General features: G+C 38.5%; 1 protein-coding gene across 1 annotated transcript in view; it reads right to left on the reverse strand.

Moving 5' to 3' along the window:
• LOC115105892 (5-hydroxytryptamine receptor 4-like) overlaps positions 1-18819 on the reverse strand; it is a 68909-nt gene extending 50090 nt beyond the window's left edge. Inside the window, exons 1-4 of the mRNA XM_029628364.2 lie at positions 18611-18819; positions 3241-3328; positions 2879-3025; positions 1004-1204 (exon numbers count right to left, since the gene is read on the reverse strand). Of these exons, the coding sequence (XP_029484224.2) occupies positions 1004-1204; positions 2879-3025; positions 3241-3269 (377 nt within the window). The 5' untranslated portion in view covers positions 3270-3328; positions 18611-18819. The remainder of the gene's footprint in view (positions 1-1003; positions 1205-2878; positions 3026-3240; positions 3329-18610) is intronic.
• Between the last annotated feature and the right edge of the window lie 427 nt (positions 18820-19246).

Below are 19246 nucleotides of genomic sequence, written 5' to 3' on the forward strand. Positions count from 1 at the left end.
ATTTTGGTATGTACATATTAGGTAGATATTTGTGGACAATAGTGTCCAAAATATTAGCAACACCTTCCAAATATTGAGTTGCACCCACTTTTGTCCTCAGAACAGTCTCAATTCGTCAGGGCATGGACTCTACAAGGTGTCGAAAGTGTTACACAGGGATGCTGGCCCATGTTGACTCCAACACTTCCACAGTTGTGTCAAGTTTGCTGGATGTCCTTTGGGTGGTGGACCATTTTTGATACACACGAGAAACTGTTGAGCGTGAAAAGCATTGCGATTCTTGACACACTCAATCCGGTGCGGCTTGCACCTACCACCATATCCTGTTCAAAGGTACTTAAATCTTTTGTCTTGCCAATTCACCCTCTGAATGGCACACATACACAATCCATGTCTCAATTGTCTCAAGGCTTATAAATATATATTTTTTTTACCTGTCTCCTCCCCTTCATCTACACTGATTGAAGTGGATTTAATAAGTGACATCAATAAGGGATCATAGCTTTCACCTGGATTCACAAGCAGTGACTCATCACTTCATACGCTACTTTAAAAAAGACAAGTATAATTCTAACGACCAATCAGGCCTCTTGTCACGACTCATGTCTCATATTTCCACCCAGGGAAGCTAAAAGAATGATTGGTCCTGTGGAGAAGCAGAAATCATATTTGTGTTTGGAGTGAGGGGCTGAGCTAGCAGGTGACTCACTGCAGTGGCTTTTCACTGTATGGTGCAGGACAAGACAACATAGCTGCTCATCTGTCAGCCATGACAGGCTGCCATATGCTATGGACAAAGGACAAAGAGGTGCTCGAGGGCCATCCAAGGCACATGCTAATTCTAATACAGCTGGGTGCTAACAGAGGCGTAGGGCTATTAGGCAGAACGGATGCATCAAGGTAAATGGGATAGGCGCGTGGAAAAAGTTTGCAATAGCTGGCTGACATATTTACAAATGTTTACATGAGTAAAGGTATGTTTTTCACTATATTCATTGCTCACCTGTCCAGTGCTATACAGCACAGGTGTAGGATAGATGCAGTGGTCAGCAGCACGTCCAGTGAGGTCCGAACCAGACAGAATATCTCCCCGTACCGCCACTGACTTGTGGTCAACTCAATGGCTGCAAACGGCATGACAACCACAGCAACCAGGAGGTCTGCAAACGCTAAAGACACTATGAAGTAATTGGTCTTCTTTTTCCTAGAGGGAGACGAGGAAGAAAAACATTTTGATTTATTTCCAGAAAGGCACATGAGTTGAATGTAAAGATAATTATATTTTTGTTATCTGTTAGAATTGTCAACTGATCTGCACAAGACAGAACAAACCTTTTTTCTCTCTAATTACCCTTTAATACCATATCGCTAAACCTAAAACATGACAGAAAGGATGCCAGTGCCGGATGTAAAAACAGCTACTTAGTTTGTCTCCAAATAGCTAGGAAGTGGCCTGTTCATCAGTCTGTCCATCACACGCCCTACTTCAATTGAATTCTGATCAATCATCTTTTGGTACATCATTTCATATACAGAACCAGTCAAAAGTTTGGACACACCTAATCATTCAAGGGTTTATTTTTTACTATTTTCTATATTGTAGAATAATAGTGAAGACATCAAAACTATGAAATAACACATATGGAATCATGTAGTAACCAAAGAAGTGTTAAACAAATCAAAATATATTCTTCAAGTAGCCACCCTTTGGAAGCTTTGCACACGCTTGGCATTCTCTCAACCAGCTTCATGAGGTAGTCACCTGGAATGCTTTTCCAACAGTCTTGAAGAAGTTCCCACATATGCTGAGCACTTGTTGGCTGCTTTTCCTTCGCTCTGCTGTCCAACTCCTCCCAAACCATCTCAATTGGGTTGAGAACGGGTGATTGTGGAGCCCAGGTCATCTGATGCAGCACTCCATCACTCTGCTTCTTGGTCAAATAGCCCTTACACAGCCTGTAGGTGTGTTTTGGGTCATTGCTTGTATTTCTTAGCCCAAGCAAGTCTCTTCTTCTTATTGGTGTCCTTTAGTAGTGGTTTATTTGCAGCAATTCAACCATGACGGCCCGATTCAAGCAGTCCCCTCTGAACAGTTGATGTTAAGATGTGTTTGTTACTTGAACTCTGTGAAGCATTTATTTGGGCTGCAAACTGAGGTACCGTTAATTGACGATACCTGGGGCTGGTAACTCTAATGAACTTATCCCCTGCAGCAAAAGTAACTCTGGGTCTTCCGTTCCTGTGGCTGTCCTCATGAGAGACAGTTTCATCATAACACTTGATGGTTTTTGCGACTGCACTTGAAGAAAGTTCTGGAAATTTTCCGTATTGACTGACCTTCATGTCCTCTAAAGTAATGATGGACTGTCATTTCCCTTTGCTTATTTGAGTTGTTCTTGCCATAATATGGACTTGGTCTTTTACCAAATAGGGATATCTTCTGTATACCACCCCTACCCTGTCACAACACAACTGATTGGCTCAAACGCATTAAGATGAAATAAATGATGATGAACTTCACAGAGTGGTGAAAGTGCAAGGTGGTGAGCTTGATGCTCCTTTCCATTAAATATCGAGGGTCTAATTCTGGTGATACGATGATCGATCCTTGGCCGCCGTTTGACAAATAAAAAGAATCATATTATTTTACCATAATAATCTCAGCATGTAAACTATTAAATGTATCTGCAATAAGTCAATTTGATGGAAACATCTCTGGTGGGAAAATGCGCATATGTTTTTATCCTGATTTTAGATTATTTGCATGAAAATCTATTGTCAATTGGATGAAAAAACACACTAAAGAGGTCACATTTTTTCCTCTGACAACTTTTATTTGACAGAATGTGACTTACATGTAAACAGGAAGTGTGCTTACCGCAGTTGTCTGTCCTTGCAGAGCGCCACCATCACCAGCAGGTTCCCCAGAATAGTCATGATGATGATGATGGTGAGGAAGATGGTGAGAATGATCCTCTCCAGCGAGTTCAGCACTTGCTCCGTGTTTGCCACTTCATCGACTGAACTACACAATCAAACAATGATGGTTATTGAGTTCATCATCATCATCATCACATCATTTCAAATGTGACTAATGAATACAGTAATGAATTAGATACAAGCACAACTCAATCATAACACATGTATAAATGAAGACCTTTCATAGAAAAATATATAATTTTCTGAGTGGCCTTTAGATGTTTAATGTTGATCATCACATGTTCCATTGTGTGTTCTTACTGTTCAGGTGGGTGTGATTCTGTGGCCATCACTGTTAATCTGCATGGAGTTCGCTAGAGGAGAGTCCTCCACACAAAATGCTGTGGCCCTGAGGACAAACACAACCAGGCCCATTCATCACAGCTCCAATACAAACACTGTGAATTATTCAAGTCTACAGCTCTAATCCTGTATGCTGGTAATGTTACCCACTCTAAACCTGTCTCGTATGCATGTAACAATGGCTGTTTAGAGGACTTCTTTATCAGTTTTGAATATTATTAACTCAGAAGTCCAGGAAAGTGGTGTTGTCTTATAGCAAACAGTTACAAAGTTCCTGTCATAACCCACCATATCTAAAGTGTGTGAGGTTTACCTCATGGTACAGTATCATGGTCCCTATGTCAACATAGTTGAGAATCCCCGTCTATGGTCAACGTTTGGCCAACAGTTTTCTTACCACAAGTAAACTTCCTTGAAGCAGACTTGAGATAGGACAGCTACAATAGATAACCAGTACAGTCTGAGAAGGGCTTGAATCCAGGGTATGGATCCCTCAGACTTTAACAAAACAATAGTGAAAGAGCAAACAGAGGGCAGTGGTTGCATGTATCTGCACAGCGTGCTTATGACCCACAAATCTCCCCTCCACACAAAGCTTAGGGGCATGACAGCACACATAGACACACAAGCACACGTGCGCACTGTGCACCCACACACACACCTTACAGAACAAACACAACCCACACAGCCAGTGGAATGAGACAATATTTGCCATATCTGTATGTCAACGGCATAAAAGAGAGCAGAGAAAGTTCAGACAATGGCACTATTTTCTTTGACCCAGTATTTCCCTAGATTTTCCGATCATAAATGTGTCATTTGTTAGACAGGGAGTTGAGTTGAACAGGAAGATTTCCTTACACAACATGAGGAAGGGAGAAGGGTTTTGGCACATTATTATGAACATGGAGTCCTCTGTGGCCAAATCACACCTCAGCCTCCGGAGAGGGAGCAGTGGGTCCAAATCACACAGGAGTGCTCTGCCTGGAGCCCCTGCTGGATAAATACATGCGGAGAGTGAGAGTGAGGTGGGAGTATGCTGAGATCCAAGTGGGTAAATACATGAGAGGACTGAGGTGTATGCTATTCTAGAAGACTCCTCATTCCAATGGCGATCACACTCTTAAGCACAGCTCTTCAAAACAAAGGCTAGCCTCCCATATTGGATTTCTCCATAATCTGCCAGGCTGCAGTACTCCATGAATTTGGCAGCCTCAGAGTGGGATGACAGTCCGACAGCTTCTGATGGAATGATGGACCATACCAGAGCAATTATATCCTCACAAGTTACATTTATAAGCATGTAATCACATTGGAATGACTGTCATTCTATAGCATTCCAAGAGTTGTATACTAAATGTAGGTAAATAAATATACAATCATTTGACACTGTCTTCACAAATCACAGTTTGAGATCTAGTTATCCTTAATCCTAAACTGGAACATAAAGTACACGTCTTACAAAGAGAAGACGCATTCCAGGAACATAAACACTTGACTTGGCGATGGCATCACAGTCTATTTCACAATGCTCACATTGAGTCCTCGAAACACTCTCTCTGGGAATTTTATTCATGTAAGGCTTTTCTTTTGTGTTCAAATACTTCAGAGAAGTATATTAACTTCTCATTCCAAGGCTTTGAGGCAAAGAAACACAGTCATGTTTGAGCATAAAAACAGTCTGAAGCCATTGAAATGAATAGCTTGTCGGAGTCAAGTCCTCAGCAAGCACTACAATAGTTTAGAACAGGAATGTCAAGCAGAATGTATCCAAAGCACTGCAATCCTGTGATATAACTACCATCCTTACAATTACAAGAACCAGGATATTTGCAGATGATTATGTCATGAATACAAATACAACTTACTGTAAAAGCCTTGAATGAATCCCAATTCATTTACCAGTGCCTCCATATAAATAATTAGCAAGTAGATACTCCAAAACAACTTCACACATATTTTCACAAATCTTGCTTTAAGAGGTCTGGCATGCTGTGGATTTACATGCGAGGAGGAGGAGGGTCAAATCTGGCCACTGGCAGCTTGGACTCCTCCATGACACCACTGTAGTGCTCTCGTTGCTCAATGGGCGAGGTTCCTCCTATCATATCCACAACTAATACATTCCAGAAAACACTAACAGACATTTTATTGAAAAGCACGTTGCTTGTCTTTGAAAATTGTAATATACACTGAGTATACCAAACATTAGGAACACCTTCCGAATAATGAGTTGCTTTATCGACACTAATTGAAGTGAATTTAACAAGTGACATCAATAAGGGATCATACCTTTCACCTGGATTCACCTGGTCAGTCTATGTCATGGAAAGAGCAGGTGTTCTTAATGTTTAGTACACTCAGTGTAGTTCAACTGGTATTGGATAAATAAAATACAATTGTTTACTACTAAAATCCATGAAAATAACACTTGTTGCCTTTGTTCATTTTCATCCGTGGTCCCAGAATAAAAATAAAGGATTTCAAATCTGGGCAATTCACTTTCCAGTGTGTTCAGGGCATACTTTTGTCCCAACAAATGCAGCCAAGGAGCCGAGTTTAACTCAGACAGACATGCCTGAAGAGAAATTGAAGGGAATTTTAGAAATAGCATACTTACAAAGTTTGTTCAAGAACCAATATATATGAGCTCATAGAGAATCAAAATAACTAAATCAGAGATCCCTGATATGTTAAACACCTGCCACCATCACAATTCTGAGTTATTGAGAAGGACTAAAACAGATTCATTGAATCATAGTACAGTACATTACATAACATTAGTGGAGGAATAACAAACAGTTCTGAGTTATTGAGAAGGACTAAAACAGATTCATTGAATCATAGTACAGTACATTACATAACATTAGTGGAGGAATAACAAACAGTTCTGAGTTATTGAGAAGGACTAAAACAGATTCATTGAATCATAGTACAGTACATTACATAACATTAGTGGAGGAATAACAAACAGTTCTGAGTTATTGAGAAGGACTAAAACAGATTCATTGAATCATAGTACAGTACATTACATAACATTAGTGGAGGAATAACAAACAGTTCTGAGTTATTGAGAAGGACTAAAACAGATTCATTGAATCATAGTACAGTACATTACATAACATTAGTGGAGGAATAACAAACAGTTCTGAGTTATTGAGAAGGACTAAAACAGATTCATTGAATCATAGTACAGTACATTACATAACATTAGTGGAGGAATAACAAACAGTTCTGAGTTATTGAGAAGGACTAAAACAGATTCATTGAATCATAGTACAGTACATTACATAACATTAGTGGAGGAATAACAAACAGTTCTGAGTTATTGAGAAGGACTAAAACAGATTCATTGAATCATAGTACAGTACATTACATAACATTAGTGGAGGAATAACAAACAGTTCTGAGTTATTGAGAAGGACTAAAACAGATTCATTGAATCATAGTACAGTACATTACATAACATTAGTGGAGGAATAACAAACAGTTCTGAGTTATTGAGAAGGACTAAAACAGATTCATTGAATCATAGTACAGTACATTACATAACATTAGTGGAGGAATAACAAACAGTTCTGACAAATTCTGCTCGCATAATCAGATCAGACACCTTCCCACACTAGCTGTCTTTACCGTGTGGCTCTTCAACAGGCAAACTGATTCCTTTTTGATGCACCTCCACTGACCACATGCCACAATTTGTTTCATTTATTTGATGTGAATTACAGAATATATAATGTAGCTATGCTATAATCTCAGCCACAGTAGTTTATTACAATAAAAGTAAGTAACTGTAACAGTAGATTGATAGTAACTGTAACAGTAGGTTGATAGTAACTGTAACAGTGGGTTGATAGTAACTGTAACAGTAGGTTGATAGTAACTGTAACAGTAGGTTGATAGTAACTGTAACAGTAGGTTGATAGTAACTGTAACAGTAGATTGATAGCAACTATAACAGTAGACTGATAGTAACTGTAACAGTAGGTTGATAGTAACTGTAACAGTAGGTTGATAGTAACTGTAACAGTAGGTTGATAGTAACTGTAACAGTGGGTTGATAGTAACTGTAACAGTAGGTTGATAGTAACTGTAACAGTGGGTTGATAGTAACTGTAACAGTAGGTTGATAGTAACTGTACCCGTGGGTTGATAGTATCTGTAACAGTAGGTTGATAGTAACTGTACCCGTGGGTTGATAGTAACTGTAACAGTAGGTTGATAGTAACTGTAACAGTGGGTTGATAGTATCTGTAACAGTAGGTTGATAGTAACTGTAACAGTGGGTTGATAGTAACTGTAACAGTAGGTTGATAGTAACTGTAACAGTAGACTGATAGTAACTGTAACCGTGGGTTGATAGTAACTGTAACAGTAGGTTGATAGTAACTGTAACAGTAGACTGATAGTAACTGTAACCGTGGGTTGATAGTAACTGTAACAGTAGGTTGATAGTAACTGTAACAGTAGGTTGATAGTAACTGTAACAGTAGGTTGATAGTAACTGTAACAGTAGACTGATAGTAACTGTAACAGGGTTGATAGTAACTGTAACAGTGGGTTGATAGTAACTGTAACAGTAGGTTGATAGTAACTGTAACAGTAGGTTGATAGTAACTGTAACAGTAGACTGATAGTAACTGTAACCGTGGGTTGATAGTAACTGTAACAGTGAGTTGATAGTAACTGTAACAGTAGGTTGATAGTAACTGTAACAGTAGGTTGATAGTAACTGTAACAGTAGATTGATAGCAACTATAACAGTAGACTGATAGTAACTGTAACAGTAGGTTGATAGTAACTGTAACAGTAGGTTGATAGTAACTGTAACAGTAGGTTGATAGTAACTGTAACAGTGGGTTGATAGTAACTGTAACAGTAGGTTGATAGTAACTGTAACAGTGGGTTGATAGTAACTGTAACAGTAGGTTGATAGTAACTGTACCCGTGGGTTGATAGTATCTGTAACAGTAGGTTGATAGTAACTGTACCCGTGGGTTGATAGTAACTGTAACAGTAGGTTGATAGTAACTGTAACAGTGGGTTGATAGTATCTGTAACAGTAGGTTGATAGTAACTGTAACAGTGGGTTGATAGTAACTGTAACAGTAGGTTGATAGTAACTGTAACAGTAGACTGATAGTAACTGTAACCGTGGGTTGATAGTAACTGTAACAGTAGGTTGATAGTAACTGTAACAGTAGACTGATAGTAACTGTAACCGTGGGTTGATAGTAACTGTAACAGTAGGTTGATAGTAACTGTAACAGTAGGTTGATAGTAACTGTAACAGTAGGTTGATAGTAACTGTAACAGTAGACTGATAGTAACTGTAACAGTAGGTTGATAGTAACTGTAACAGTGGGTTGATAGTAACTGTAACAGTAGGTTGATAGTAACTGTAACAGTAGGTTGATAGTAACTGTAACAGTAGACTGATAGTAACTGTAACCGTGGGTTGATAGTAACTGTAACAGTGAGTTGATAGTAACTGTAACAGTAGGTTGATAGTAACTGTAACAGTAGACTGATAGTAACTGTAACAGTAGGTTGATAGTAACTGTAACAGTGGGTTGATAGTAACTGTAACAGTAGGTTGATAGTAACTGTAACAGTAGGTTGATAGTAACTGTAACAGTAGGTTGATAGTAACTGTAACAGTAGGTTGATAGTAACTGTAACCATGGGTTGATAGTAACTGTAACAGTAGACTGATAGTAACTGTAACCGTGGGTCGATAGTAACTGTAACAGTGGGTTGATAGTAACTGTAACAGTGGGTTGATAGTAACTGTAACAGTGGGTTGATAGTAACTGTAACAGTGGGTTGATAGTATCTGTAACAGTAGGTTGATAGTAACTGTAACAGTGGGTTGATAGTAACTGTAACAGTGGGTTGATAGTAACTGTAACAGTGGGTTGATAGTAACTGTAACAGTAGGTTGATAGTAACTGTAACAGTAGACTGATAGTAACTGTAACAGTAGGTTGATAGTAACTGTAACAGTAGGTTGATAGTAACTGTAACAGTAGACTGATAGTAACTGTAACCGTGGGTTGATAGTAACTGTAACAGTAGGTTGATAGTAACTGTAACAGTGGGTTGATAGTAACTGTAACAGTAGGTTGATAGTAACTGTAACAGTAGACTGATAGTAACTGTAACAGTAGGTTGATAGTAACTGTAACAGTAGGTTGATAGTAACTGTAACAGTAGGTTGATAGTAACTGTAACCGTGGGTTGATAGTAACTGTAACAGTAGGTTGATAGTAACTGTAACAGTGGGTTGATAGTAACTGTAACAGTGGGTTGATAGTAACTGTAACAGTAGGTTGATAGTAACTGTAACAGTAGGTTGATAGTAACTGTAACAGTGGGTTGATAGTAACTGTAACAGTAGGTTGATAGTAACTGTAACAGTAGGTTGATAGTAACTGTAACAGTAGGTTGATAGTAACTGTAACAGTAGGTTGATAGTAACTGTAACAGTGGGTTGATAGTAACTGTAACAGTAGGTTGATAGTAACTGTAACAGTGGGTTGATAGTAACTGTAACAGTAGGTTGATAGTAACTGTAACAGTGGGTTGATAGTAACTGTAACAGTAGGTTGATAGTAACTGTAACAGTGGGTTGATAGTAACTGTAACAGTAGGTTGATAGTAACTGTAACAGTAGGTTGATAGTAACTGTAACAGTAGACTGATAGTAACTGTAACCGTGGGTTGATAGTAACTGATGAGTTGATAGTAACTGTAACAGTGTAAACAGTAGGTTGATAGTAACTGTAACAGTAGGTTGATAGTAACTGTAACAGTAGGTTGATAGTAACTGTAACAGTGGGTTGATAGTAACTGTAACAGTAGGTTGATAGTAACTGTAACAGTAGGTTGATAGTAACTGTAACAGTAGGTTGATAGTAACTGTAACAGTAGGTTGATAGTAACTGTAACCATGGGTTGATAGTAACTGTAACAGTAGACTGATAGTAACTGTAACCGTGGGTCGATAGTAACTGTAACAGTGGGTTGATAGTAACTGTAACAGTGGGTTGATAGTAACTGTAACAGTGGGTTGATAGTAACTGTAACAGTGGGTTGATAGTATCTGTAACAGTAGGTTGATAGTAACTGTAACAGTGGGTTGATAGTAACTGTAACAGTGGGTTGATAGTAACTGTAACAGTGGGTTGATAGTAACTGTAACAGTAGGTTGATAGTAACTGTAACAGTAGACTGATAGTAACTGTAACAGTAGGTTGATAGTAACTGTAACAGTAGGTTGATAGTAACTGTAACAGTAGACTGATAGTAACTGTAACCGTGGGTTGATAGTAACTGTAACAGTAGGTTGATAGTAACTGTAACAGTGGGTTGATAGTAACTTTAACAGTGGGTTGATAGTAACTGTAACAGTAGGTTGATAGTAACTGTAACAGTAGGTTGATAGTAACTGTAACAGTGGGTTGATAGTAACTGTAACAGTAGGTTGATAGTAACTGTAACAGTAGGTTGATAGTAACTGTAACAGTAGGTTGATAGTAACTGTAACAGTAGGTTGATAGTAACTGTAACAGTGGGTTGATAGTAACTGTAACAGTAGGTTGATAGTAACTGTAACAGTGGGTTGATAGTAACTGTAACAGTATGTTGATAGTAACTGTAACAGTGGGTTGATAGTAACTGTAACAGTAGGTTGATAGTAACTGTAACAGTGGGTTGATAGTAACTGTAACAGTGGGTTGATAGTAACTGTAACAGTGGGTTGATAGTAACTGTAACAGTGGGTTGATAGTAACTGTAACAGTGGGTTGATAGTAACTGTAACAGTGGGTTGATAGTAACTGTAACAGTGGGTTGATAGTAACTGTAACAGTAGGTTGATAGTAACTGTAACAGTGGGTTGATAGTAACTGTAACAGTGGGTTGATAGTAACTGTAACAGTAGGTTGATAGTAACTGTAACAGTGGGTTGATAGTAACTGTAACAGTGGGTTGATAGTAACTGTAACAGTAGGTTGATAGTAACTGTAACAGTAGACTGATAGTAACTGTAACCGTGGGTTGATAGTAACTGTAACAGTAGGTTGATAGTAACTGTAACAGTAAACTGATAGTAACTGTAACCATGGGTTGATAGTAACTGTAACAGTAGGTTGATAGTAACTGTAACAGTAGGTTGATAGTACCTGTAACAGTGGGTTGATAGTAACTGTAACAGTAGGTTGATAGTAACTGTAACAGTAGGTTGATAGTAACTGTAACAGTAGGTTGATAGTAACTGTAACAGTAGGTTGATAGTAACTGTAACAGTAGGTTGATAGTAACTGTAACAGTGGGTTGATAGTAACTGTAACAGTGGGTTGATAGTAACTGTAACAGTAGGTTGATAGTAACTGTAACAGTGGGTTGATAGTAACTGTAACAGTAGGTTGATAGTAACTGTAACAGTAGGTTGATAGTAACTGTAACAGTGGGTTGATAGTAACTGTAACAGTAGGTTGATAGTAACTGTAACAGTAGGTTGATAGTAACTGTAACAGTAGGTTGATAGTAACTGTAACAGTAGGTTGATAGTAACAGTGGGTTGATAGTAACTGTAACAGTAGGTTGATAGTAACTGTAACAGTGGGTTGATAGTAACTGTAACAGTAGGTTGATAGTAACTGTAACAGTAGGTTGATAGTAACTGTAACAGTAGGTTGATAGTAACTGTAACAGTGGGTTGATAGTAACAACAGTAGGTTGATAGTAACTGTAACAGTAGACTGATAGTAACTGTAACCGTGGGTTGATAGTAACTGTAACAGTAGGTTGATAGTAACTGTAACAGTAAACTGATAGTAACTGTAACCTTGGGTTGATAGTAACTGTAACAGTAGGTTGATAGTAACTGTAACAGTGGGTTGATAGTAACTGTAACAGTGGGTTGATAGTAACTGTAACAGTAGATTGATAGTAACTGTAACAGTAGGTTGATAGTAACTGTAACAGTAGATTGATAGTAACTGTAACAGTGGGTTGATAGTAACTGTAACAGTGGGTTGATAGTAACTGTAACAGTAGACTGATAGTAACTGTAACCATGGGTTGATAGTAACTGTAACAGTAGGTTGATAGTAACTGTAACAGTAGACTGATAGTAACTGTAACAGTAGACTGATGAACAGTAGACTGAAGTAACTGTAACAGTGTAGGTTGATAGTAACTGTAACAGTAGGTTGATAGTAACTGTAACAGTAGGTTGATAGTAACTGTAACAGTGGGTTGATAGTAACTGTAACAGTAGGTTGATAGTAACTGTAACAGTGGGTTGATAGTAACTGTAACAGTAGGTTGATAGTAACTGTAACAGTAGGTTGATAGTAACTGTAACAGTAGGTTGATAGTAACTGTAACAGTGGGTTGATAGTAACTGTAACAGTAGGTTGATAGTAACTGTAACAGTAGACTGATAGTAACTGTAACCGTGGGTTGATAGTAACTGTAACAGTAGGTTGATAGTAACTGTAACAGTAAACTGATAGTAACTGTAACCATGGGTTGATAGTAACTGTAACAGTAGGTTGATAGTAACTGTAACAGTGGGTTGATAGTAACTGTAACAGTGGGTTGATAGTAACTGTAACAGTAGATTGATAGTAACTGTAACAGTAGGTTGATAGTAACTGTAACAGTAGATTGATAGTAACTGTAACAGTGGGTTGATAGTAACTGTAACAGTAGACTGATAGTAACTGTAACCATGGGTTGATAGTAACTGTAACAGTAGGTTGATAGTAACTGTAACAGTAGGTTGATAGTAACTGTAACAGTAGGTTGATAGTAACTGTAACAGTAGGTTGATAGTAACTGTAACAGTGGGTTGATAGTAACTGTAACAGTAGGTTGATAGTAACTGTAACAGTGGGTTGATAGTAACTGTAACAGTAGGTTGATAGTAACTGTAACAGTAGGTTGATAGTAACTGTAACAGTAGGTTGATAGTAACTGTAACAGTGGGTTGATAGTAACTGTAACAGTAGGTTGATAGTAACTGTAACAGTAGACTGATAGTAACTGTAACCATGGGTTGATAGTAACTGTAACAGTAGGTTGATAGTAACTGTAACAGTGGGTTGATAGTAACTGTAACAGTAGGTTGATAGTAACTGTAACAGTAGATTGATAGTAACTGTAACAGTGGGTTGATAGTAACTGTAACAGTGGGTTGATAGTAACTGTAACAGTGGGTTGATAGTAACTGTAACAGTAGACTGATAGTAACTGTAACCATGGGTTGATAGTAACTGTAACAGTAGGTTGATAGTAACTGTAACAGTAGACTGATAGTAACTGTAACAGTAGACTGATAGTAACTGTAACAGTAGACTGATAGTAACTGTAACAGTAGACTGATAGTAACTGTAACAGTAGACTGATAGTAACTGTAACAGTAGACTGATAGTAACTGTAACCATGGGTTGATAGTAACTGTAACAGTAGGTTGATAGTAACTGTAACAGTAGGTTGATAGTAACTGTAACAGTAGGTTGATAGTAACTGTAACAGTGGGTTGATAGTAACTGTAACAGTAGGTTGATAGTAACTGTAACAGTGGGTTGATAGTAACTGTAACAGTAGGTTGATAGTAACTGTAACAGTAGGTTGATAGTAACTGTAACAGTAGGTTGATAGTAACTGTAACAGTGGGTTGATAGTAACTGTAACAGTAGGTTGATAGTAACTGTAACAGTAGACTGATAGTAACTGTAACCGTGGGTTGATAGTAACTGTAACAGTAGGTTGATAGTAACTGTAACAGTAAACTGATAGTAACTATAACCTTGGGTTGATAGTAACTGTAACAGTAGGTTGATAGTAACTGTAACAGTGGGTTGATAGTAACTGTAACAGTGGGTTGATAGTAACTGTAACAGTAGATTGATAGTAACTGTAACAGTAGGTTGATAGTAACTGTAACAGTAGATTGATAGTAACTGTAACAGTGGGTTGATAGTAACTGTAACAGTGGGTTGATAGTAACTGTAACAGTAGACTGATAGTAACTGTAACCATGGGTTGATAGTAACTGTAACAGTAGGTTGATAGTAACTGTAACAGTAGACTGATAGTAACTGTAACAGTAGACTGATAGTAACTGTAACAGTAGACTGATAGTAACTGTAACAGTAGACTAATAGTAACTGTAACAGTAGGTTGATAGTAACTGTAACTGTGGGTTGATAGTAACTATAACAGTAGGTCGATAGTAACTGTAACAGTAGACTGATAGTAACTGTAACAGTAGACTGATAGTAACTGTAACAGTAGACTGATAGTAACTGTAACCGTGGGTTGATAGTAACTGTAACAGTAGACTGATAGTAACTGTAACAGTAGACTGATAGTAACTGTAACAGTAGACTGATAGTAACTGTAACAGTAGACTGATAGTAACTGTAACAGTAGACTGATAGTAACTGTAACCGTGGGTTGATAGTAACTGTAACAGTAGGTTGATAGTAACTGTAACAGTAGGTTGGACAGTGTGTTCTATGTACCATACGTTCTAAGTATGTTTTGGGACTGTTCCTCTAATGGTTGACTAATTGTACTTCTCTACAGTAACACTATTGTGTCATCTTTTCAAATTCACATGGCGAGCATTTCAAAGGCTCTCAATTTCTCCATAAACAACATTATTAAGACAACTTTAACTTTCCCATGTGCTCAGGGAGACAATTTCACACGCGATGCACACCAACGACAGGGACAAGACGCAAACCCGGACATTCGTTCAGTGCAAAGAAATATATTTCATGAATTGAGCTACTTGACCATGCAGGGACACTCAGAGGAGTTGTGACAGCCTGTGATGGGGGTAAACAGAGAATGAACACAGACACACCAGGCACCATGGAATAAAACAGCTATTTGCTACCATCAGGCTGCTGTGAATGTGATTTTCCCTTTATTTGGTGGGAACTGACTGAATCTCCATTCTCTCAATGCACAATATGGCAGCACTGTCAATATCAATGATTTCTAGATGCTTGAGCTATTGACCGTGACTAAAGCTATGTCAAGTGTACCATAAACAAGTTTTCACATGATTTCGCATGTGAAATTTCACATGAAATCATGTGATTTTCCACATGTTAAATCATGTGGTTTTCCCTGTAAGGGAGATAGAGGAGAATTTCACTTTGTCAAAAGTGGAGCTTGGAAGTCAAAGCAACCTGAAACAGAAGGAAACAAAAGGAAGCAGAATCCTATGGGTGTGGTAGGCTACACTGGAGCACTAGCAGAGACAGACTCATAACTCATAACATCCCTGCCTGTGCCATTAAACCCCTACAACTCATCCAGAACGCCGCAGCCCATCTGGTGTTCAACCTTCCCAAGTTCTCTCACGTCACCCCGCTCCTCCGCTCTCTCCACTGGCTTCCAGTTGAAGCTCGCATCCGCTACAAGACCATGGTGCTTGCCTACGGAGCTGTGAGGGGAACGGCACCTCAGTACCTCCAGGCTCTGATCAGGCCCTACACCCAAACAAGGGCACTGCGTTCATCCACCTCTGGCCTGCTCGCCTCCCTACCACTGAGGAAGTACAGTTCCCGCGCAGCCCAGTCAAAACTGTTCGCTGCTCTGGCCCCCCAATGGTGGAACAAACTCCCTCACGACGCCAGGACAGCGGAGTCAATCACCACCTTCCGGAGACACCTGAAACCCCACCTCTTTCAGGAATACCTAGGATAGGATAAAGTAATCCTTCTCACCCCCCCTTAAAAGATTTAGATGCACTATTGTAAAGTGGCTGTTCCACTGGATGTCTTAAGGTGAACGCACCAATTTGTAAGTCGCTCTGGATAAGAGCGTCTGCTAAATGACTTAAATGTAAATGTAAATGTATAACACTGTGTGCAGCCACCTGGAAGGCACAGTGCTATATCTATAGCTGAGTTACTATCGTCCTGATTATGTCTGCTGGCGCCTTAATTAAGAGAAAGAGCAAAGTTCCTAATCAGAAAACTGTACCTACACATGCAAACATCCTCTTGAAGGTATTTCAGCAAGGCTATACATGATGCCTTGGAAATGAATGAAATGAAATGAAACAGGATTGGCTACAGGATAAGCATTCCTCCTGGAGGGTAACGTTACATAATCACTGGAGCTCTCCTAAACAAACTGTAGACCTGGTAGCAGCTGATATCTGTTTTGGTAATATATTTCAAAGGGGCAGGAGATGATAATCTGACCCAGAGAGAGCAGTGAAAGGGGGGGGGGGGGTGCACGTGCACGTGCATACGTGTGTAGGGGTGGCAGGTAGCCTGGCGCTTAGAGTGTTCGGGCAGGGCTAAGTAACCGAAAGGTCGATGGTTTGACTCCTCGAGTTTACAAGGTGAAAATCGGTCCATCTGCCCTTGAGCAAGGCACTTAACCGTAATTGTTTCTGTAAGTCACTCTGGATAAGAGTGTCTGCTAAATGACTCAAATGTTTTTTTTTATGTGTGTGTGATAGAGAGAGCGTGTGTACTCTGTGCTGTTAAATGGATGTTCCGTACTTTCTCGTCTCTTTTTACCTCCATTTAAAACAGCGGTGTTAGTTGAACTGTGGACAGTCAACCTGATCTCTGCTCTAATGAAATCCACAAGGTGTTACACTATAAAACCCAACAAGGTGTTAGACAATAAACCAACCCTGTGTGTGATAGGCTACTGTTTCTAAAGGGTGATGAAGTAACATGGAAGGAAGAATTCATATCTGATGTTAATGGAATATTAATTTCGAAAAACATTTAGATTAAAAAGTGCTCTTTGGTTCTGAAAGACTTCTATTAATATTATTACAATTTATAAGCCTACTATTATTTTGATATAGCCTACAAGCACTTAGATTTGCCAATGTCATATCACCATCAAGCAATCAACTGTAATTTAAACTATGGACAATAAACTGTTCTTTTTAAGTACGAAAACTGGGTTAAAATAGTGCACTAGAATGGACAAAATATGCACAAAAAGAGCACGTTTAATATGATACAGCTCTGTTCCAGTTTTGGGGAAGTTACTCTGAAAATATAGTTCACCAAGCTACCAATTACTTTACACTGGAACAAGTTCATCTACACTAAAGCTACCCTTAAGAAAAATATAAGTTTACTTAACTAAAGATACTTTAAAAACCAAAACCAAGTACTTTTAGACTTTTACTCAAGTAGTATTTTACTGGGAAACGTTCAATTTTACTTGAGTCATGTTCTGTTAAGGTTTCTTTACTTATACTCAAGTATGAAAATTGGGTACTTTTTCAACCACTGATTTCTCTACTCCCCAACACTACTCTGTTCACAATCAAATTAGCTACCCTATCATAACCATGAACACATAATAATAATGGCTAGATAAGTGCTATCTCGATTATAACATGCATTAATTAGTAATAAAAATAAATAATTAGCATATACAATTCCAGTGGTGGAAAAAGTACTCGATTTTCATACTTGTGTGAAAGTTAAGATACCTTAATAGAAAATGACTCAAGTGAAAGTGAAAGTCACCCATTAAAATACTACTTGAGTAAAAGTCTAAAAGTATTATGCTTAAGTATCAAAAGTAAATGTAATTGCAAAAATATATTTAAGTATCAAAAGTAAAAGTACTAATAATTTAAAATTCCTTATATTAAGCAAACCAGAATGCACAATTTTCTAGATGTTTTTTAATTTACGGATAGCCAAGGTCACACTCCAACACAGACATAATTTAAAAACTAAGCATTTGTGTTAAGTGAGTCCGCCAGATCAGAGGCAGTAAGGACCAGTCATCATGATCTCTTGAGAAGTGTGCGAACTGGACAATTTTCTGTCCTGCTAAGCATTCAAAATGTAACGAATACTTCTGGGTGTCAGGGGAAAATGTATGGAGTAAAAGGTACATTATTTTCTATAGGAATGTAGTGAATTAAAAGTAAAAGTTGTCAAAAATATAAATTATAAAGTTCAGATAACCCCCCAAAAACTACCTAAGTAGTACTTTATAGTATTTTACTTAAGTACTTTACACCACTGTACAATTCAGGGTTTGTATGGGGGCTGTGTATGTCTATAACATAATTCTGATAATGCGTCCGTTAATCATAGTCGGATATACCAGTCAATTTGCTAAATTCACGTACGTAATTGTGTTACACACAACTATATCGCCCATGCAGAATATCCCTAGAATATCCCTAGCTATATTATTTTCGACGTAACCCATTCATTTTCAATGTCTGAATAACTTAAAAACAAACCATAACGCTGCTGAGAGGTTCCGAATTTGATCTTAAAGTTTTCCTCACCTGTGGGCTCGGCGCCTCGGTTTACGGGTTCGAACAGCCCTGTGTTGCTATGGACTCTCATATTCCATTGGTATTTTGTCACAGATTACGCACATCAAGCAATGACCATTGAGTGCCATAGGTGCGGGTAAATGAGATACCATGGTGCGCAAGGCGATGTGCAGGAGAACAGATGATTGAACCGCGATCACAGTTTGCAAACGAACTAAATTGGCGAGTTGGGCTGTAGATGGGAAATCGTCTTTCAAAGCCCGCTTCTCCCAGATGAAAGAAAGGGTTGCCTATGACGCCCCCGTGGGGTGCCAATAGGGAGACACCAGACCACATGTCTCCATATCGATGGCTCTGTCTGTACCAGTTTGTATTGTGTCAAATGCTAGATAAACACTTTGTTTCATTTTTGTTTGGCAGGACAACTGTTACTTTGATGGCCAACACTGACATTCTGCTTGCCTCAGAATATGCATTGGTCTGCAGCTTCAAATAAAAATGTCAAATGAAAACAAAGTAGATGTTCAAACAGTATTAATCCAAGACATAGCGAAAGAGGATTATTTTGGAACAATACACAATGAATCTTGCTTACAACAAACGTGTGCCTTTATTTAGATTGTTTTTGTGCTGATTGCACAGATA

The sequence above is a fragment of the Oncorhynchus nerka genome, linkage group LG22 (assembly GCF_034236695.1).
Source record: "Oncorhynchus nerka isolate Pitt River linkage group LG22, Oner_Uvic_2.0, whole genome shotgun sequence".
Lineage (NCBI taxonomy): Eukaryota > Metazoa > Chordata > Actinopteri > Salmoniformes > Salmonidae > Oncorhynchus > Oncorhynchus nerka.